Source organism: Mobula hypostoma, chromosome 22, assembly GCF_963921235.1.
Source record: "Mobula hypostoma chromosome 22, sMobHyp1.1, whole genome shotgun sequence".
Lineage (NCBI taxonomy): Eukaryota > Metazoa > Chordata > Chondrichthyes > Myliobatiformes > Myliobatidae > Mobula > Mobula hypostoma.
This window is the reverse complement of record NC_086118.1, coordinates 10,020,564-10,043,942: the sequence shown is the minus strand read 5'-3', so window position 1 is coordinate 10,043,942 and position 23,379 is coordinate 10,020,564. Positions and strand designations below refer to the sequence as shown.

The window sequence follows — 23,379 nt, the reverse complement described above, 5'->3', positions numbered from 1 at the left end:
AACTTGACTCATGTTCTGCTTTAATGGTTGAATGCTGGATGTTTTCTTCTGATGGCCACAGCTAAGCTAAGAGATTTGTTTGTTTTTGATCAAGATGGATATGTAAGCAACTAACACCAGCAACAGGACTACTTTCCTATATGTATATAATGTAGCGTCTCCTTTCAACAATATTTTTAAAAGACCTATGAGGTAACAGTTTGGAGAGATAATTGTCACTTTACATTTAAGCTATTAAAATAATAGCAGGTGAATTATGAATTTAGCTCTCTAACATTGTGTCTAATGATATCAAGGTAGTATCCTAATCGCTGGATATGTTTGTGTTACAAATCTGTTCAAAATTCAAGTAATTTATTATCAAAGTACATGGGATTCTTTTTCTTGTGGGCATTTACAGAAAAAAATGCAATAACATGTATGACAAACTATACATAAATGGATAAAGACTGATAAACAACCAATCTGCAAAAGAAGACAAACTATACAAATGCAAAAAAAAAGAGAACGTGAACTCAAAAGAGTCCTTGAAATTGAGTCTGAAGGTTTTAGGATATGTAAACTATTTCATGAAACTTTCAGAGAAGAAATCTTTCTGCTATTTTGAAGTTTTGTTATTTAACAAGGGAGACGGATGGGTGAGAACTGACTCTGAAGTTCAGTGTATTTAAATATTGTACACAATCATTTTGAAATTTCTGTTGCTTTGTTAATTCATGCTGTGGATGTTCTTGAAAGTGAATCCTACATGTTTTTTAGAAACATTGTATCAGTGGTAAGATAAACACAATGCCATTTAAAATTACATTAACCCTTCTTTCCTGTTTTCTTTGCAAGTTGTTCTTTCCTACACACTTAATGTTTGCTGGAGAGGAGCAGAGTATATGTAAATGGTTTCCCCTGTTTTTTTTTCATTCCAGCATCACAAATCCACTGTGGTTGATATCTATGAAAAACTGCCTATTCCATTTGGCCTTGTGAGATTTGGCGTTGCTCCTGACCATCCAGAAGTGAAGGTTAGTTCAGCATTCAGCCGAATCCTTTACTGATCAGAGTGAAGATAGAGGCATTTGTAGAATTTTGCTTGAATTGGTTTGTACTTAAATGTTCCCAACATTTGACAAGGATTCTGCTAAAAGGAGACATTCAAAGGAGAGGTGGACTTCTGAAATGCCTCAAGCATAAATGTTCATGAAATGATGTTTTTCTGCAACTAAACAGAATAAAGTTTGTTCACTGTAATCTTTTTCTCAGCTAAACCTAAAACAAAATTGTAAATACTGTATAAAGTCCAGATTTTTTTTTTCCATATTGACCTTGGTACTGTGGAAATATCCTGATAAAGATACATTTAATATTTCTGAAATGATTCTGCTGTTCTGTTATTGTGTCCTTAACACTCTTGCGAAGAATGCTGCCTGCAGTAGATCTTTCAATTTGTCTGTCTTCTCCATATGTGTGTTTTCCTAGGCACTGATTTTTTGGAAATTGTGGAATAAGTTCTTGTGTAAAGTGAAGGCTGTTAAATCACATGCATAATTTTTTTTGGAACTTGTTATACACAATAGTACCAGAGATATACAATCTAACATATCTTTCATTGACCTTCTGCTGAAAGATTGAAGATGGTAAAGTAAAGCAGTTGACAAGGCTGTATGTTATAATCCACAGACGTCAATATTGACCTATGCTTTGCAAAAGTAATAAATCAAACCTTAATATGAAGGTTTGCAGAATTCACTTGTCATACATGGAACAGTTATTTGGCTCTTAATAGACTAGGAAAGAGTGTATGTTTTTTTTTAAAAACAATTTTGATATGGAGACAAACAAAAATTTCTGTATTTGTATAGCCAAAGATGACGTTGCATACATGCAATTGGACCTTGTACTTTCTGACTAACAGACTCCAATCAGTTAAGTTAGACAACCTCTCCTCCTCCACTCTCACCCTGAACACTGGCGTGCTCAAGGCTGTGTGCTGAGCCCTTTTCTGTACTCCCCTTTCACCTATGACTGCGTTCCTGTACATGGTTGTAACTCCATAATCAAGTTTGCAGACGGCACCACGGTGGTTGGCCTGAACAGAGGGGATGACGAGATGTCCTACAGGGCTGAGGTCCAGCACCTGGCCACGTGGTGTGCCGACAACAACCTGGCCCTTAACGCCCAGAAGACCGAGGAAATCATTGTGGACTTCAGGCATGCTAGGAGCCACACTCACGTCCCCATCCACATCAATGGAGCTGTAGTGGAGTGTGTATCGTTTCAAATTCCTTGGTGTCCACATTTCTGAGGATCTCACCTGGTCCCTGAACTCCTCCATCCTGATCAAAAAGGCGCAACAGCTCCTTTATTTCCTGCGGAGCATCAAGAAAGCTCACCTCTGTCCCAGGATACTGACGGACTTTTACCACATTGAGAGGATACTCGCCAACTGCATCTCAGTGTGGTATGGCAATTTTGCTGTATCTCAAAGCACTCCAGCATGTGGTGAAACTGCCCAGCGGATTATCGGCACCCAATTGCCCACCATTGAGAACATCTACCATAAACGCTGCCTGGGCAGGGCGAAAAGCATTCTTGAGATGCATCTCACCCTAACCATGGACTTTTTACTCTCCTCCCATCTGGTAGGTGCTACAGGAGCCTCCACTCCCGCACCAGCAGGCACAGGAAGAGCTTCTTCCCTGAGGCTGTGACCCTGCTGAACCTCTCATCACAGCATTAAGCAGTATTGCACCCATATTGTACTGTCTCAGTACTTTTATATTTATGTGTTGTAGCACTTACTTTTTATTTGCAGTTATTTCGTAAATAACACTATTCTTTGCATTTCTGGTTCGGTGCTAACTGCATTTCATTGGCTTTGTATCTGTACTCGGCACAATGACAATAAAGTCGAATCTAATCTAATGTAGTAGGGAGTCTTTGTGGAAAACAAATTGGCCATCTAACCCAACACCAGCTCTCAATGTATGGAATGTCTTAATCATTATGAAGTCTCTGGATATTATTTTATTCATAATATGTTTGTCCCACAGAATGTTATCAACGTGTTCACCCAGACGGCACACCTTAGTCGCTGCTCATTTTATGGAAATGTTACTGTTGGGAAGGATGTAAGCATTGAGGAACTGAAACAGGCATACCACGTTCTGGTATTGGTAAGAGACTACTGAAATTGTGAAATGTTTGCTAGTTACTTCATGCTTGAAGTAAAATGTTTTTACTATTCTGATCCTTTACAATCAAGCCCATTGAAAGTACTTGATATTTTTTTCCCCTACACATTATGACCCTGTTTTGGTTTGGTTTCTCTAGAAGACTTAATTTATTCTTCACGTTAAGTGTAATGAAATGTTTCTACAATCTGTATTATATAAAATCAGCTTAACTTTATTCTTGTCTTTCAACTTTATAATCTAAGAGCTATGGAGCTGAAACTAATCGGATACTTGGAATTCCTGGGGAGAATCTACCAGGTGTATACTCTGGAAGAGCATTTGTGGGCTGGTATAATGGTTTACCTGAGAACAGAAATGTGAGTTACCTGGCATTCTCTTCCATATTTGCTTCATGATTTTTGAATATTTTGAATTTTTTTTCTTTAGTATTAAAAATGGGCGCGTGTACTTGTGGTTAAATGCTCTATTGGCAAAAGTATTGCTTTATCAATTACAGTTATTGATGGAATACTTCATGTGGTTAATCTTAAAAGGTAAGATTGCTCAATGGACTTGATAGATGTTTCCTATAGTTAATATTTAAGACAATATTCCATTTGGCTCCTGAAAGTTTATTGCTAGCCAATCAAGGTAGCTGTTTGATTTCACTGGCAAATGAATGTTTAGAAATAAATCATAACAATTTAGTGAATTGCTGAAATTGTAAGCGTTGTATTTTAACTGCTTATCAGAAAAGCAGCAGTTCAACCTGTTTTCATTTGCTTTCTATTGATGATGTCCTCTTTTCATATGTCTTGATGTCTTCTCAATGTATGCTCTGATGGAGATAGTTGGTAAATCTGATGTCATTTGCTCCTGTTAAGCGGTTAGAATCAATTGTATGGATATAATTATTATTCAGTAAGTTTACATCAGTTTGTTTTTGGTATTGTACTAAAAATAAATCATTTAATTTTGAATTTTTGAGTCCTCTTATAAAATAAAAACCCTGTCCCAGCAGGAATAACCTGGGAATGTATGTTAGAGATTCAAAACAAAACTCATAGTTTACCAGGAAGCTGTGACCCCTGCCCTCCTATATGCTCCTGAAACCTTTGCTCCTGCTAAACACCTCCAATACCATCTCTGAGATCCTACAACTGACCGGAAGGCTAAGTGAACCAACATCAGTACACTCTCCCAGGAAAACATGGTGACCCTGCTCTCAGTTGATGAACTGGACAGGCCATATCATACGTATGCTGAACACTGGTAGTCTGTTTTAAGCTTTCATTGGAAGAGATTACCAGACAGATAGAGAAAAAGGTATAATGTTGTGCTCAAACCATCCTCACTGACTTCTGGAAACTCCTAGGCTGTGACTGTTGAAAGTGGAGAAGGGGAATTTGGAATTGCATTGAGAACCTTGGCCATGTATCAGAATGACGCAGAAGTCCTGAGTAAGCAATGGAAGGACTGTACCACATTGCAAAGTACCCATCCATCTATCCTGTTATCTGTGCCCTGCCCCATCTGTGGAGGAATCCTTAATTCCCACACTAACCTCATGAGCCATCTCAGAATCCACAAAATAGAAGCGGGTCAAATTTATCCAAGGTTACTAGGTGACCATATAACAAGCAGAATCAACTGTCATAAGTTGCAAACAAGCAGGGCATTGTTAACTACATATGGGCAAATGTAATGTCCAGGGTTAACAATTATTGCATTCACCCTGTCTTAAAACCCACCTCGCAATTCAACCCAATTCTTCAATCCATCATTAAGCAAAATATTCTGTGCAAATGCTGATTAAGGAAGTGTTGTTGTTTCTGGTAGCAGAACAAATAATGGTCAACTTCCCACAATTATGGAGTCCATCCTCCCTGACCCAATCCCAGTACACCTTTTGACTTGTGCTCATTTGCCGTAAAGTTAGATGTAGATGAAGGTGGATAGTTGTCATCTCTGATTTGAGGGAGGAAATCTTTCAATGTTATGTTGATTGTATTAGTGCATTTAACCAACTTTCCATCAGTTGCTTCCCATACGAGAGGTCATCTGCTGTCTGCTTGAATTCAGAGATCTTTGGCATATTGAGTGGATGTATAAAATTTAAACACATATTTTGATATAGTTTTCTTTTACCCATATGCATGATATATTCCCATTTGAAGTGTATTTTGAGTGGATATTGTTTAATACTGTAGATACCCTTTTTAACGACATGGGGTTTAAATGTCCTGCTGCTTTCATTTGCAGCTGAACCCAGACTTGAGCAGTGAGACAGCAGTCATTGTGGGACATGGAAACGTGGCATTTGATTTAGCCAGGATTCTCCTTTCTCCCATTGACCTACTTAAGGTTTGTCTTGAATTTTATCCTGCTTGAGGCAACATTAGGTTCATAATGTTTTTCCCCACTAAATTGTTACTGATCATTGATCTGAATGGTAATATTTAATCTTCATTCCCTAGAATGCACCCTCAAAGATCAATTTTGTCATGATGCTGTAGATATCAGGACAAAACTAACGTCAGAGTGCAGCTGACAGAGCAGTTGGGAGATAATGAAATTTGTGTAGTTCATTTACATTAAATATGTATGTATGTGAGTGCTAATAATTCTGAATGTGGAAGTAATAATAAGTTGTCTGTTTTCCACAGACCTATGGAAACATGCTTTCAGTTTCTTTGTGTAGTTTTCCAGTGGGAGAGGGAGATTTATTATTGTTAATAACTTGAGTCTCTTAAAGCTATTCTCCTCTGTTTAACATCAGTGGAGAAAAACTTTCTCACAAGGGTTGTTTAAGCAAATTTGAATTATTTGCAACTTCACTGCCATGCTGAACATGAGAGTAGAGTTGAAGAAGTTTTGGATGTGACTTCATGCTTGCACACTGAGGAATCCTGAACTTGACAGTCATGCAAAGAATTGCATAATGAACTGCGGTAATTTTCTGATAAAGTATGGGTAGTAGATCGTTTGGAAGAAGTTTAAACATTCACTGATGCTTTCATAAATGAAATACTTGTGGAATGATCTTGTGGTAACTTGGATATATTTGCAGAAAACAGATATCACTGCAAATTCTCTGGAGGCAATAGAAAATAGTAAGGTGAAGCGGGTGATAATTGTTGGGAGAAGAGGACCTCTCCAGGTTGCATTTACCATAAAGGTATGATGATATATAGTTAAAATCGTGCTTTGGCTTTCACTTTGCCCTGTGTTGGTAAACAGCATGTGATGTATGTTTTTTGCATTGCTTCAGTTCACTGGTTGAAGCATCGGAGTATTGCAGTTGAATAGGGTCTTTTTTCTATTGTGTATTATTTGGCATTGAACAATGCTGCTGATGATATCCATTAATGTGCGTTAATAAATCAATATGCAACATGGGAGAACATATTTGGCTTTGACGTTGCAAACTCTGCCGTGTAACTTGGGTTTGAAAACATGGTAAGCAGGTGGGTGAGTGATGCCAGATGAGATTGGCAGGTATTTGTGTATGTTCTGTGGTTTGAGTTTCAAAGGTGGCGAAAGTGCTCTATATTGACAAACTGTTCATGTGAAATCTTGATTGTGCTTGATCTAGTATACTGGCTGAAATCTGTGCCTACATTCACCTACTCTTGAGGCAAAGGACTGATCTTGATAACTCTCTGTATCCTGGAGTAATGTGGAAAGATCTTTGTGGACAAGACCTCACGCTGGAAGCTGCTGCAACTCCCTGAAACAAAGCTTTGCCTTCTGTCAAAGCTATAAAGCTTTTCATCAGTTCTGGTAGTGAGAGATTTAACCTGATTAAAATGTGTATGCATGATTAACTATCTAAGTGTATAATAATCTTATAGTGACAGAGCACTGCACACAAAAACAGGCCCTACGGCCCATCTAGTCTATGCCATTCTGCCTGCATCTGGACCATAGGCCTCCATCCCCCTCCCATCCATGTAGGCGGGAGGAGGAGATAGCGGCGCGACGCAGCGCGCGCAGCTCTCCGGTGAAATGATATCGTATTTGTAAGTAGGATGCCGTGCACAATTCTGATTTGATGGAGATAGACGTGAGAAGCAGAGGAACATCTGGAGAAATTTCTGAAATGCCCAGTTCGCTGCCGCTGCTACTGTGCGATTGAGAATCTCTGGAGGGAAGGCCCCAAAATCCCCGGCTTTGCTTGCAGCTGGCGACCGAGGCTGAGGTCGAATTGTTTGGATAGAGATGATGCTCAGTACTCGGTGTTGGAAGGCTGGTCGGAGGCTCGAAGTTTTCGGACAACTCAGAGTTGGACTGTGATCGGGCATGGCAGGGAGAGTTTTCTTCCTTCTCCCGTCTGCGTGAGATGTGGGACTTTCGAGAGACTTTGAACTTTTTTTTACTGTGCCGTGGCCTGTTCTTCATCAAGGTACGGTATTGTTGCACTGTTGTAACTCTATGTTATAATTCTGTTGTTTTTATTAGTTTTTCAGTCTTGTTCTGTCCTGTGTTTCTGTGATATCACACCGGAGGAATATTGTATTATTTCTTAATGCATGCATTACTAAATGACAATAAAAGAGGTCAGCGTGTCCTCATAATCTAATCTAAGTTAGGCAAACCTCTCTTAAATGTTGCAATCAAATCAGTCTTTACCAGTTCTACAGGTAGCTCATTCCGCCACCATTTGAGTGAAGACGTTCCTCCTCGTGTTCCTCTTAAAAAATTTTGCCTTTCACCCTTAACCCATGACACTCAGTTTTAGTCACATGGTGAGCATCAGGTTGATGTTTGTGCATCTTTGATATTGGCTACATCGACGATCAGAATAATTATAAATATGCAGATGAGATAAAAGCTTCTGCAGTGAAGACCTTAGAATTATCTTCAAAGAAGATGACTTGTTCAAGGAGCAGTTTGCTTGAAGAAAAATTGAAAATAGACTAAATATTTGTGTGGATGACCAACACAATATGACATGCAGCTAAGTCAACTGATAACAATGGAAAAGGCAAGAAGCATCTTCAAGCATATTCAAGAATAAGATATTTCGGTTAATATTCATAACCAACAGAGGTTGGTTTGATAGAGTTAAACAGCGTAGTAACCTCCATAACACACGTATCTCTGGTGAAGCGGCTAGTGCAGACAGAAAGGCAGCCCAGGATCTTCTTGCAACACTGAAGGCCATAATCAAAAAGGACAATTATCCTCCAGAATTGTCTTTAATATGGATGAAATGGGCCTAATTTGGTAAAGAATGCCTTCTTGTGCTTTCATCTCCCAAGAAGAGAAACATGCATCTGGGTTCAAGTGTGCAAAGGACTGGTTAACTCTCTTGCTAGGAGCCAATGCTAAAGGTGATTTTAAGTTAAAGCTTACAATTGTGTATCGCTCTGAAGCACTACAAGCACTGAAAGGAATTTTAAAGTCAAATCTACCAGTGATTTGGAAATCAAACAAGAAAGCTTGGGTGACAGTTGATGTTTTCCAAAATTGGTTTGTTTCACATTTTTGTCCCACAGTGAAGCAGTATTGTGAGGAGTATGATCTTGATAATGCCCCAGGCTATCCTGAGAATCTTGACACGATTCGGACCTGCATTCCTGTGGTGGTGGTTTACCTTCCACCCAACACCACTTCATTTCTCCAACCAATGGATCGAGGAGTAATATCGAATTTTAAAGCCTACGACCTTTGTCACAAATTCAGGCAACTTGTATAGGAAACAAAAGGTCAAGGCAAGCAATTCATCAGGAAGTTTTGGAAAAACTATCTCATGAAAGCTGTGGACAATATCAGAGCAGACTAGGATGAAGTAACTTAAAAATGCATGAACGGAGAGTGGAAGAAGCTATGGCCAGAAGCCTGCAACGACAACCTAGGATTTCAGGTGGAACCAGTCATTCAAAACATCATAGAACTGGGCAATGAAGCGGGACTAGAGGATGTTAATGATGGCGATGTTGAAGTCTTATTGCATTCTCATGGCGAGAGCCTTAATTACGAAGAGCTTCGGGTATGAGCAGAGCAACGCATCCTGGGTGAATAGAACATAGAATAGTACAGCACAGGACAGGCCCTCCGGCCCACAATGTTGTGCCAACCCTCAAACCCTGCCTGCCTGAGAACACGGATGGAGAAGAGGAAACTAATGGCATGCTGGCCTTCATAACAAGGGAAATTGAGTATAGGAGCAAAGAGGTCATTCTGCAGTTGTACCGGGCCCGGTGAGACCACACCTGGAATATCGTGTACAGTTTTGATCTCCAAATTTGAGGAAGGACATTCTAGCTATTGAGGGAGTGCAGCGTAGGTTCACGAGTTAATTCCCGGGATGGCGGGACTATCATATGTTGAAAGGTTGGAGTGACTGGGGTTGTATACACTGGAATTTAGAAGGATGAGAAGGGATCTGATGGAATCATATAAGATTATTAAGGTATTGGACACGCTAGAGGCAGGAAACATGTTCCCGATGTTGGGGAGTCCAGAACCAGAGGCCACAGTTTAAGAATGAGGGGTAGACCATTTAGAATGGAGTTGAGGAAAAACGTTTTGTGGTTCTGTGGAATGCTCTGCCTCAGAAGGCAGTGGAGGCCAATTCTCTGGATTCTTTCAAAAAAGAGTTAGATAAAGCTCTTAAAGATAGCGGAGTGAAGGGATATGGGAAGAAGGCAGGAGAAGGGTACTGATTGTGGATGATCAGCCATGATCACAGTGAATGGTGGTGCTGGCTTGAAGGGCTGAATGGCCTATTCCTGCACCTATTGTCTATTGAAACAGCAGCAGGAAACACCACAAAATTCCTCAGCACTAGCATCATCACGATCACACAAATCATGAACCAGTTTATTGATAATGACCCTGACTGAGAGCAAAGCAATAAAGCAAAGAGAGGTGTTCTTGACATGATTTCCTGCTATGTACCAATAACTGCTTCATGAGAAGAAACTGAAGAAAAGGCCTTCAAATCTCAACGCCTACTTGAAGAAGAAGCCGAAGTTAGAGGAGAACCCACAGACTGGTCCCTCCTCTAAGATGTAGCCCCCACCCGCTTCCCTCTGCTGCTGCTCTGATGTGTTTCTGCTCCATCGATGTACAGGTTAGGCCTATTTGCGTGTTTGTTACTCCACGGATTACTGTGTGTACATAAGATAATACATCATATATCTCGGGTTTGATTATTTTTATATCAGGCACACATGTCCATTTACGTAACGTTATAATGATCCCGCATCGCACTGATGTACATCGCACTCCACCTCTGAGGAATGCATTCTCAGTGTTCAATGGAGTCTGAGTGTATTATCATGGGCTCTTGTTAAGCAGCCTTGTGTGTGGCACTTTTTGAAAATCCGAGTACACAACATCCACCAATTTTTCTTTGTCTATCCTACTTGCTATTTCTTCAAAGAATTCCAGCAGATTTGTCAGGCAAGATTTTCCCTTAAGGAAACCATGTTGACAATGGCCTGTTTTATCATGTACCTCCAATTACCCCGAAACCACATCCTTAATAATTGGCTTCAACATATTCCAACCACAGGCTAACTGGTTCTTCTGCCTCTCCCTTCTCAAAGAGTGGAGTGATATTTGTGATTTTCCATTCCTCTGGTACCATGCCAGAATCAATTGATTCTTGAAAGATCATTATTAATGCTCCACAATCTCTTCAGCCACCTCTTTAGAACCCTGGGCTGTACATCATCTGGTCCAGGTGACTTATCTACCTTCAGATCTTACAGTTTCCCGAGAACCAATGGCATCTTCACACACTTCTGCCCTGACGCTTACACCATACTACTAGTGTTTTCCGCAGTGATGTAAAATACTTATTCAGTTCATCTGCCATTCCCTTGTCCCCCATTACTAACTCTCCAGCATCATTTTCCAGCGGTCCGATAAATACGCTCCCCTCTCTTTTACACTTTATGCATCTGAGGAAACTTTTGGTATCTTCTTTGATATTATTGGCTAGCTTACCTTTTTATTCATTTTTTTCCTTTTTGACTTTTTTAGTTGTCTTCTGTTGGTTTTTGAAAGCATCCCAGTCCTTTAACTTCCCACTCGTTTTTGCTCTGTTATGTGCCCTCTGTTTGGCTTTTATGTTGGCCTTGATTCTCCTGTCAGCCATGGTTGTGTCATCCTGCCTTTAGAATATTTCTTCCTCTTTGGGATGTATATAACCTGCACCTTCCGGATCACTCCCAGAAATTCTAGCCATTGCTGCTCTGTTGTCATCTCTACCAGTGTTCTTTTCCAGTCAATATTGGACCCTAAACCTGGTAGAAACCTGGAAGAAATCTCTTTCTTCTTAATCAGGGCATCATTATCCCCTGAAAACCAAGTTTTCCTAAACCCATTATCCTTTCCTATTATTCTGATAGAAATAAAAACATATTAAAGCATGAAAATTATAACAAAACCTGTTATACTCTGCTCTCTGATTCACAGGCAAATAATTTCCATTGAAGTGTGATTTCTGAGTTTGTATCAGGCCATGGCTATGACCGTTTGTCTCACTGTCCCTTCTAGTGAGATAGCCATGCGTTTGATCACATTGGCCTCTCCAGGTGTAACAAATGTTGCAGGTGTTTGTCTTAAACATTTTTGTCGTGATTGCAAGACCCTGTTGGACATTGGTAATACTAAAAACTGCAGAACTGGATTATTGGTGATACTGGCAGTGGGGGATCTGTGTAGCCTCTGTTGATGCGCAGACTTGTGCCACAGCGTCACCTGTTACAGCCACCCAGGGGAGGAGGCTATGTGGGAGAGAACAGAGGCACAGTGGGCATGCTGGAATAAGTGCTGGGTTTGGGGCTGGCCTCTGCAGGCACGATCTTCCCTCAGTGCTGCTCTCTGATGTTCGTTCTATGGAAGACAAGCTGGATTGCCTACAGCTGTGGCTGACCCAGAGCGAGATGAGGAACTGCTGCATGCTTGTTTTTGCAGAAATGTGGCTCCAGGACAACATCATGCGCACCATCGATATTCAGGCCATTGTGCTAATGTTATTTTATGACTGCATGTGCTGTCGTAACTATATGTGCTGTGTGTGACTGTAGGTATTGTGTTTTATACCTTGGCCCCAGAGGAATGTTTTTTGTTTAGCTGTATACATGTGTATGGACAATTAAACTTGAACTTGAATGGAACGAGTTTTCTTGCTGTGGTAGTTGATTCAATAGCTCTAACAAAGTGATTTTTTTTGTTGTTGGCTGGATTGGAGGCTTAATTGGACATGACAGACCAAACTAATTTAATCAGTCTTACTGTTGTTGTAGATCTAGCTGTAATGGATTAGGATTCGTATAGTTTATTGCTAGACGTTGTTCAGTAATATTTAGAAACGGGCGAAGGAATGAAAGCTCTCATATATCTGATTAATATGACTCTGTCTTTGTTCTATTAAGGGCACTCTGGCAAAACAATAAGATAGGAAAGGGAAGCATTTTATTATACAAAATTCTTGATGTTGAGTACAAGATTACTTAATTCAAAATGAAGATTGCTGAAAATCAGGCAGTAATTAAAGCATATATAAAAATTAGACTAGCCTACTGAAAGGGCACAGTTTGTGGAAGATGTTTATATAATGTATTTCTAAAGATTCCTAATAGAAAAATTGCACGTTATTATTAATAAATATCATTTCTAATATTGAGTGTATACTTTTTTAAACTTCCTAATTTTTTTCCCCAAATAGGAGCTCCGTGAGATGATGAAGTTGCCAGGTACTCGTTCGTTGCTTGATCCTAATGATTTTGAGGGGCTCAAACATGTTGTTAAAGGTGAGACCAAGTAGCATGTTTAGCTGCTTTATTGCAAAACTGAATTTTTAATATGAAAGCCTCTTGTTAAATCAATCAGGAGTAAACCCTCAAATAGCTGCTCCCCACAGATGTTGTAGTCTGGTGGACTGACCTCTACCTCCCTGAGCCAGACAGCTGCTCTCAGACGTCTCCTCTTACTTACCCCTTGCACAGGACCCCACTAAAGCCACTGTTTCCCATGCAATCATCAACCTCACTGTTCCAAACTCATAGTTCTTGTACCCCACACTGCATGTTTCTGCCTGCTCGTGCCCCACGAAATCATGTCCAACTACCTTGACTCCATTTTGCCTCCCTTAGTTCGGTCACTTCCTACCTACAGTATATCCATGACACTTCACGTGCTCTCGATCTCTTCAACCACTTTCAGTACCCTGGTCAGAGTTGCCTTATTTTCACCATGAATGTCCAGTCCTGGTACACTTCCATCCCCAATTGGGAAGGCCTTAAAGCTCTCTGCTTCTTTCAATATAACTGACCTACTCAGTTCCCCTCCATCACCCCTCTCTTCCTTCTGGTGGAGATGGTTCAACAGCTCCTCCCACTTTGTCTAAACTAAAGGTGTAGCTATGGGCTCCAGTTGTGTCCTCCTTTTTGTGGGCTACATGGTACAGTCCATGTTCCAAGCCTGCACTGAGAATGTTCCCCTCCCCCAAATCTTTCTATGCCACAATAATGACTGCTTTAGTGCTTCTTCCTGTCCTGATGCTCAGTTCATAGATTTCATTAACTTTGCTTCCAAATTCCACCTTGCCCTCAAATTTACTTGTCCATCGCTACCACGCATCTCCCATTTCTCAATCTCACTGTCTCCATTTCTGGAGACAAATCATCTTCTGATATCTTTTGCAAACCTATTGACTCTCTCAGTTACCATGGCTGTTTCTTCACACCCTGTCACTAATAAAAATGCTAGCCCCTTCTCGTAGATCCTCTGTCTTTGCTGCATTGGTTCTCAGGGTGAGCTTTCCATTCTAGAGCATCTGCAATGTCCTCTCTTTTTTTTGGCAAAATACATGATCTCTCCTCCTTTATCATTGATGCTGCCCTCACCTCCATTTCCTGCCCGTCTACCCTCACTCTTTCCTCCAACCATCATAACAGGATGGGGTTTCCCTTGTCCTTGCCACCTCAAGAGCTTCTGTATCCAGCACATCATTCTCTATAACTTCTGCCATCTCCAAATGGATCCTACCAATAAACACATCATCCCAGCCCCACCACTGCTGTCTGCTTGACTCCCTTGTCTCCACTCATCCCTCATCACTTATAATCCCTCTGGCAAGTATGATGAGTGCTACAAACCTACACGACCTTCTTCACCACCATTCAGAGCCCCAAACAGTGCTTGCAGGCGAGTTGACACTTCACCTGTTCGTCTTTCAGGGTCATCTGTTGTATCCCGAGCTCCCGGTGTGGCCTCCTGTACACCGACTCTGATTGGGGGACCGCTCTTCCCTCTGTCCACTGCAGAATGCAGGATCTCCCAGTGGCTACCAATTCCAATTTGAATTCCCATTCGCATTCTGACATCTTTGTCCATTGCCTCCTCTACTGCCAGGATGAGGCCAAACTCGTACTCCGTCTGGGTAGCTTCCAACCTGATAGCATTAACATCAATTTCTCTAACCTGGTAATTTCCCCCCCCCCCTTTTCCTTTCCCCATTCTGGTTGCCCCCTCACTGCTTCTTTTCTCCTCACCTGCCTGTCACCACTCTCTGGTTCCCCCCTCTTTCTCTTTCTTCCATGGTCCACTATCCCCTCCTATCATATTCCTTCTTCAGTCCTTTATCTCTTCCACCCACCCTCCCCCTCACTGGGTCTCACCTATCACCTTCTAGCTTGTACTGTACTCCTTCCCCTGCCCACCTTCTTATTTTGGTTTCTGCCCCATTCCTTTCCAGTCCTGATGAAGAGTCTCTGTTTGAAATGTCAACTGTTTATTCCCCTCCATAGATGCTGCCTGACCTGCTGAGTTCTTCCTGCCTTTTGTGTGGAGCTCAAGATTTCCAGCATCTACAGAATTTCTTGTTTACACAGCTATTTTAGGCTTGTGTCTTTCTTATGTATGAGCTGTTGTTTAATATTAAAGCAATGCATGTTGTAACTTCACCAAATTCTCAATTTATCTTAAGAATTGTTACCTTTCTCAATGCTCATTTATAATTTTGACTTAAATATAGGGGGCATGATGAAATTTTCAGATGAAACAAAAATTGGTCATGAAATTGACAGCAAGGAGGAGGGCAATTTAAGGATATTAATCAGCTGGATAAGGTGGGTAGAGTTTTGGCAAGAAGAATTTAATCTAGACGAGTGCAGGGTAGTGCATTTAGCAGATGTAACAAGACAGGTGAATACTGAGATGTGTTGGAAAAGATTAGGGTTAAAGGACGTAGGACAGGTGGATAAGTTTGCTGAACTGACATATGAGTTACTTTCCTTTATTACTTGAGGCATAGAGTGCAAGAACAAGGAGGAAATGTTAAAGCAGCAGTTTGGCCACAGCTTGAGTAGCTACATGGAGTTGCGTTTGTGGATTTACAAGGTAGATGTGATTAGAACAGGAAGGTTTGCTCCGATGGTGTATGAGCATGTGGCCAGAAATGGAAAACTGTAATTGGGAAAGTCTGGATAGGCTCGCCTCTTTTTCAATTAGAGGAGGGTGAGGAGAGGCTTCACTGAGGTTCCACTGGGGCGACACAGTAGCACAGCGGTTAGTGTAACGCTTTATAGTGCTGGCAACCTGGGTTCAATTCCTGCCGCTTTGTGTGTACTCCTGTGACTGTGTGTTTCCAGTTTTCTCCCACATTGCAAAAGACACAAGGGTAGCAAGTTGTAGGCGTGCTCTATAGGCACTGGAAGCATGGAGACACGAGCTGCCCCAGCACACCCTCAGATACAAATGATATATTTCAATGTTTTGATGTGCACATGACAAATAAAGTTGATCTCTAATCCTTAAAATTACGAAGAACCTTCATTGGAAGGCTGATTCTGATTTTGGAAGGGTTGTTTCCATTTAGGGGGGTCAAAAATCAAGGGGACAGGGATTTAAAGTAAATGGTAGTATAATTAGAGATGAATTTAAAAATAACATGTATGGTACGAAGCTTGCCGAGGCAGAAATTTAAAAGTACTTGAATGTGCACGTGAAGGCCCATGAGCAGCCGAGCTCCAGTTTTGATGTTGGTAGACGATACTAGGCCGAGTAGTTTTGTGGCCAATAACAGAAACAATTGTTTGAATGACAGCCTTCAGTTTTCTGAATGAGTTTGTTGAATAGTGGAATTTGATGGTCCACTATTCAACTATACCGGACCATCAAGCTCCACTATTCATGGTTCACTATAATTCGGTGGACTGAACCATATTCATGGATTTATCTTCAGATCTGAATGAATATCCCACAGTCATCACCAACTTCACTGAGGCCTGCCTGGATGGGTGTGTACCTTTGAGAACATACTGGACAAATCCAATCCAAAAGCGTAGATGGAAAAGAAGATACTCCATCTGCTCAGGGCTAGATCTGTGTTTTTCAAGACCTGGCTCAACCTATGGAAGGTCATTGTAAGAGGAAAAAAGCAATTCCTTGTGAAGTTGGAGACACAATTGGACAACAGCTGTGACAGGGTTTGCAGGCCATTACTTCCTGTAAGGTGAAACCTAAAAACATTAATAACTGCACTCCCAGATGAGCTCAGTGTCTTCTCTGCATGCTTTGAAAGGGAGAATTAAAGTACACTTGTGCAAATCTCTGCAGCTGCAGGCAGCCCCGTCATCTGTTTCAGAGGTCAATGTCAGAACACACTTCAAGAGGGTGGTGCCCATGGCAGGGTACTGCAAACCTGTGCTAACCAACTGCTTGGAGTGCTCAAGGACATCTTCAACCTCTCAAAAGTTCAAAGTACATCTATTATCAAAGTACTGTATATACGCATTATACAACCCTGAGATTAATCTTCCCATAAACAGCCATGAAACAAATAAACATCATGAACTTATTCAAAGGAAACATCAAGCACCCAGCACACAAAAAAAGAACAAATCATGCAAACAGCTGCAGCTGGAGGTTCCCACCTATTTCAAAAGGGCAACAATCATACTAGTACCCAATAAGTGCAGGATGAACTGCCTTAATGAATGTTGCCCGGCAGCTTTCATGCCTACTGTGATGAAGTGCTTTGAGAGGTAGTAATCATTAGAATTAACTCCTGCTTTAGCAAGGACCTTTATCTGCTGCAACTTGCCTATCACCATAACAAGTCTACAGAGGATGAAATCTCGCCAGCTCTCCATTCGGCCTTGAACTACCTCTACAATAGCACTACCTATGTCAGGCTGCTGTTTATTGATTACAGCTACGTGTTCAACACCATCATCTTCTCAGTTCTAATCAGTGAGCTTCAAAACTTGGGGTTCTGTGCCCTCGTCTTCAAATGGATCCTTGACTTCCTCATTGGGAGACCACAGACAGTGCAGATCAGTGATAACATCTCCTCCTTGCTGTTGGTCACCACAGGAGCTCCCCAAGGATGCAAGCTTAGCCCACTGCTCCACACATTACAGTGTGGCTAGGTAAATGCCATGTGTAAATTCGCTGATGACACCACCGCAGAACCTCAGATGGCAACGAGAAGGCATACGGAAGTGAGATAGATTGGCTTGTTGAGTGGTGTCATAACAACAACCTTGCACTCAACCTCAACAAGAACAAGGAGTTGATTGTGAACTTGAGGAAGAGGAGGTTGGGAGCACACACACCAGTCCTCATTGAGGGGTCAGTAGTGGAAAGTGTAGGCAGTTTCAAATTCCTGTGCTTCAGCATCTCGGAGGATCTTTCCTGAGCCCAACCTACTGATGCAATCACGAAGATTGCTGCCAGCAGCTATATTTCACTAGGGGTTTGACGAAATTTGGTATGTCAGCAAAGACTCAAGCTGCTTAACTGGGGCATAAGATTGTTGCTCAACAGTTTCTTACTAGTGTCAGATGTGTGTACTTGTGTGGCTGTTAGACTCTGCACCATGCTTAGAGCGAACAATTTTTAAATAGTATCAGTTGCATGTGCCGATGTTCAAAAACCAGTGATTTTTGTCTCTGATAGTTGGCAAGAAATAAGTAGGAAGACAATTTGGAGCTGTTTGCTCAACACTTGTTTCAAGCATTCAGGCTTGGAGATGCCAGAAACGGCAGGGATTGAAAATGAAATCATTTCACTACTTCAGATTAGGAACTATAGAACTTGAAGGTGTTGACAATCATCTTGAATGTTACATTGAAAATGAAGATTTGGAGGATGCAAGCATTGTATGAAGGCATTTCATTATCTACACTAGATGTCTGCGCTGATTTTTGTTCGTTTATAGTTAAACACGATGAATTCCTTTGTCGATAGCCATTAGAAACTAATACAGTTTATAGTTTTGTAGTAGTATTGATTAGTGTTCTAATTTGTTCTGTATTTCATTTAAATACTTAAGATGTTACTCAGTTAAATGGCATTTTTTTAAAAATCCATTTTTAACTATTTCCATGATGCTTTGGGCAGCTGCTTAATTGGACCAAAATGTACTGGTCCCGATTTGTCCCAATTTAGTCCAATCCTATTGTACAGTTGCAGAGGAGAACATGTGACTTAGACTTTAGCAATGAACACAATGCAGAACTAGATCACTTCTTAAAAAGATCTTTTGGGAGAAGTGGAAGAAACCCTAGAAATTCCTCGTGTTTTTCTTTTTATAATGACTGTAGATTTCAGGAATTTTGTATTTGGCATTATGCTCTGAGTAACTGAGTAGTAACCTCTGAGTAAAAATCTCAGTAGTAATTTCTGAGCTGTTCTTCTGTCCAGAAAATTGGAAGTTTAAGACTCAATTTGTGTAGAGCAAAGAGAACTAATCTGTTACTGACTGCTTTGTTTTGTGGTGAAAGTATTTGTCTTTTTCTTAAAATCATAAAGAAACCATTCAAGCTAAATTTGTTCACAAAGTTGTGCCATCTGTTATATTCCAGACCTGCCAAGGCCAAGGAAACGGCTGATGGAACTGTTGATTAAAACTGCTCTTGAAAATAATTCTGGGAAAGAAGCTGAGTTCCAAGCAGCAGCTACTAAAGAATGGAGCCTTCGATTCCGGCGAAGCCCCTTGGAGATTATTCCAAGTAATGACGGAGAACGTGTGGGTGGGATTCGGCTGTCTGTCACCAAGCTGGAGGTAGGTGGATTGTTTGGTGCTTTTTAAGGTAGAGTACAAACTCGGAGAGTTGCAAAGTCAGCCAGTGCCAGCATGGGTACTAGCCTTCCCAGCACTGAGGGCATCTTCAAAAGGCAATCCCTCAAAAATGTGGCTTCCTTCACTAAGGACCCCCTCCACCCAGGACATGCTCTCTTCCATAAGAGAAGAGGTCCAGGAGCCTGAAGCTGTTCCTGAAACTCGACATTTCAGGAACACCTTCTTCCCCTCTGGCATCAGATTTCTGAATGGACACTGAGCCAATCCATGAACACTGCATGACTATTTTTGCTGTCTTTTTGCATTATTAATTTAATTTAATTTTGTATAATTATTATAGTATGTTTGCAATGTAATTAGCAGAATCAAGTTTAATATCACTGTCATATGTCATGTAATGTGTTGTATTGTGGCAGTAGAATATTGTAATTTATAATTCTTAAAAACTATAAATTGCAATAAGAATAACATAATTAAATGGGGCGGGGGGAACGTCGACTCAGACCACGAGAGGCCTGCGTCAGGCATTTTCATGCCTTACAAGGTGCAGATTGGAAGTCTGTGTGGGGCGCCACTCCTTGCACAGACTAGAGCAATGTGTAATTAAGTGCCTTGCTCAAGGGCACAAACACGCTGCCACAGCTGAGGCTCAAACTAGCAACCTTGAGGTAACTAGATGAATACCTTAACCACCTGGCCACGTGCCCAACACATAACTAAATAAGCAGTGCAAAAAGGTGAGGAAAAAATAATGAGGTAGTGTACATGAGTTCAATGACCATTCAGAAAGCTGATGGTGGTGGGGAAGAAGCTGCTCCTAAAACATTATGTGTGTTTCTTTAGGATCCTGTACCACCTCCTTAATAGTAGCACTGAGAAAAGGGCTCGTCCTGGGAGATGGGAGTCCTTAAAAATGGATGCCACCTTTTTGAAGCATCGTCTTTTGAAGATGCTGCAGACACAAGCGCCCATGAAGGAGCTTGCTGAGTTTGCAACTTCCTGCAACTTTTTCTGATCCTGTGCAGTGGCCCTCCATAGCAGACAATAATGCAACTAATTCAAATGCTTTCCATAGATATTTCAGTCTCTTGTGGTGTACCAAGTCTTCTCAACCTCCTAATGAAATATAGCTGATGTTGTCCCTGCCTTTCTTTGTAATTATATCAATGTGTTGAGCCCAGGATAGACCTTCAGAAGTATTGACACTCAGGAAATTGAAACTCTTCACCCTTTCAGCTGCTGATCTCATGTTGAGGACTAGTCTGTGTCCTCTCAAATTTTCCTTCCTGAAGTCCGCAATCAGTTACTTGGTCTTACTGATATTGAGTGCGAGATTGTTGCTGCAACAGCACTCAAACAACTGATCTGTCTCACTCCTGAACGCTGCCTCGTCGCCATCTGAAATTCTGCCGACAATAGTTCTGTCATCAGCAAAGTTATAGATGGTGTTTGAGCTGTACCTAGCCGCACAGCGAGAGTAGAGCAATGGGATAACCATACATCCCTGAGGTACACCAATGTTGATTGTCAGTGAAGAGAAGATATTATTTCCGATCCGCACTGACCATACATCCCTGAGGTACACCAATGTTGATTGTCAGTGAAGAGAAGATATTATTTCCGATCCGCACTGACTGTGATCTTCTGATGAGGAAGTCGAGGATCCGGTTGCTGAGACATGCACAGAGGCCCAGATTCTGGAACTTGTTTTGTTACTTAGTACTGAGGGTATGAATTTGTTGAACGCTTGTAATCAATAAATACGGCCTGCCGTAGGTGTTACTATTGTTGAGGTGATCCAAGGCCAAATGGAGAGTTTCTGCAAAACAAAATTCACGACATACGTCAGTGATTTAAACCTGATCCTGATAACCTTTATGCCGAATTCTAATTGTTAGAGTGATACGGGCATGGACCTCCCACAGATAACAATAAATGTGGGTACCAATGGCCTATAAAGTTCTAAAAAGTACCAAGATGCATTTATACATTGAAACACTTAAATAGCCAAATGCAAATAGCATTAGCTAACAACTAACTTACACTGAGACTTGGAAGCAGTACAGTTGGCCCTCCTCATCCGCGGGATCCGCATGCACGGGTTCAACCAACCGCGGATCGGGAAAACCTGGAAATTCTCTCCAGCACTTGTTGCTTGAGCATGTACAGACATTTTTTTCTTGTCATTATTCCCTGAACAATACAGTATAACAACTATTTACATAGCATTTACATTGTATTAGGTATTATAAGTAATCTAGAGATGATTTAAAGTATGCGGGAGGATGTGCGTAGGTTACCGCGGATCGGGATAAAAAAAAATGGAAGTTCTGTTACTAAGTAAGTCGAAACAGGTATATCCGGTATTATTTAGCGTCAGTTAGTCAAACATTTGTGTTAGTATATAGTATATACAGTATAGTACATGTATGCGGGATGGTTTTTTGAACCAACATGTCGAGGAACCAACTAGAGAGCAGGCTATTCTAGACTGGGTATTGAGCAATGAGGAAGGGTTAATTAGCAATCTTGTCATGAGAGGCCCCTTGGGTAAGAGTGACCATAATATGGTGGAATTCTTCATTAAGATGGAGAGTGACATAGTTAATTCAGAAACAAAGGTTCTGAACTTAAAGAAGGGTAACTTTGAAGGTATGAGACGATAGACTGGCAAATGACACTTAAAGGGTTGATGGTGGATATGCAATGGCAAGCATTTAAAGATCGCATGGATGAACTACAACAATTGTTCATCCCAGTTTGGCAAAAGAATAAATCAAGGAAGGTAGTGCACCTGTGGCTGACAAGGGAAATTAGGGATAGTATCAATTCCAAAGAAGAAGCATACAAATTAGACAGAAAAAGTGGCTCACCTGAGGACTGGGAGAAATTCAGAGTCCAGCAGAGGAGGTCAAAGGGCTTAATTAGGAAAGGGAAAAAAGATTGAGAGAAAACTGGCAGGGAACATAAAAACTGACTGTAAAAGCTTTTATAGATATGTGAAAAGAAAAAGATTGGTTAAGACAAATGTAGGCCCCCTACAGACAGAAACAGGTGAATTGATTATGGGGAGCAAGGACATGGCAGACCAATTGAATAACTACTTTACGTCTGTCTTCACTAAGGAGGACATAAATAATCTTCCGGAAATAGTAGGGGACAGAGGGTCCAGTGAGATGGAGGAACTGAGGAAAATGCATGTTAGTAGGGAAGTGGTGTTAGGTAAATTGAAGGAATTAAAGGCAGATAAATCCCCAGGGCCAGATGGTCTGCATCCCAGAGTGCTTAAGGAAGTAGCCGAAGAAATAGTGGATGCATTAGTGATAATTTTTCAAAACTCATTAGATTCTGGACTAGTTCCTGAGGATTGGAGTGTGGCTAATGTAACCCCACTTTTTAAAAAAGGAGGGAGAGAGAAACTGGGGAATTATAGACCGTTAGCCTAACATCGGTGGTGGGGAAAATGCTAGAGTCAGTTATCAAAGATGTGATAACAGCACATTTGGAAAGCGGTGAAATCATCGGACAAAGTCAGCATGGATTTGTGAAAGGAAAATCATGTCTGACGAATCTCATAGAATTTTTTGAGGATGTAACTAGTAGAGTGGATAGGGGAGAACCAGTGGATGTGATATATTTGGATTTTCAAAAGGTTTTTGACAAGGTCCCACACAGGAGATTAGTGTGCAAACTTAAAGCACATGGTATTGGGGGTAAGGTATTGATGTGGATAGAGAATTGGTTGGCAGACAGGAAGCAAAGAGTGGGAATAAATGGGACCTTTTCAGAATGGCAGGCAGTGACTAGTGGGGTACCGCAAGGCTCAGTGCTGGGAACCCAGTTGTTTACAATATATATTAATGACTTGGATGAGGGAATTAAATGCAGCATCTCCAAGTTTGCGGATGACACGAAGCTGGGTGGCTGTGTTAGCTGTGAGGAGGATGCTAAGAGGATGCAGGGTGACTTGGATAGGTTAGGTGAGTGGGCAAATTCATGGCAGATGCAATTTAATGTGGATAAATGTGAAGTTATCCACTTTGGAGGCAAAAACAGGAAAACAGATTATTATCTGAATGGTGGCCAATTAGGAAAAGAGGAGGTGCAACGAGACCTGGGTGTCATTATAGACCAGTCATTGGAAGTGGGCATGCAGGTACA

At 41.1% G+C, this 23,379-nt stretch overlaps 1 protein-coding gene across 2 annotated transcripts in view; it reads left to right on the top strand.

The window, feature by feature from the left end:
• Positions 1-23,379, top strand: part of fdxr (ferredoxin reductase) — a 49,569-nt gene that overhangs the window by 4,249 nt on the left and 21,941 nt on the right. The window contains exons 3-9 of one of the 2 annotated variants that reach the window (XM_063074204.1): positions 921-1,016; positions 3,045-3,167; positions 3,431-3,544; positions 5,430-5,531; positions 6,238-6,345; positions 12,856-12,940; positions 19,001-19,200. In XM_063074204.1, the coding sequence (XP_062930274.1) occupies positions 921-1,016; positions 3,045-3,167; positions 3,431-3,544; positions 5,430-5,531; positions 6,238-6,345; positions 12,856-12,940; positions 19,001-19,200 (828 nt within the window). The remainder of the gene's footprint in view (positions 1-920; positions 1,017-3,044; positions 3,168-3,430; positions 3,545-5,429; positions 5,532-6,237; positions 6,346-12,855; positions 12,941-19,000; positions 19,201-23,379) is intronic. The other variant, XM_063074205.1, reaches the window with a different exon arrangement.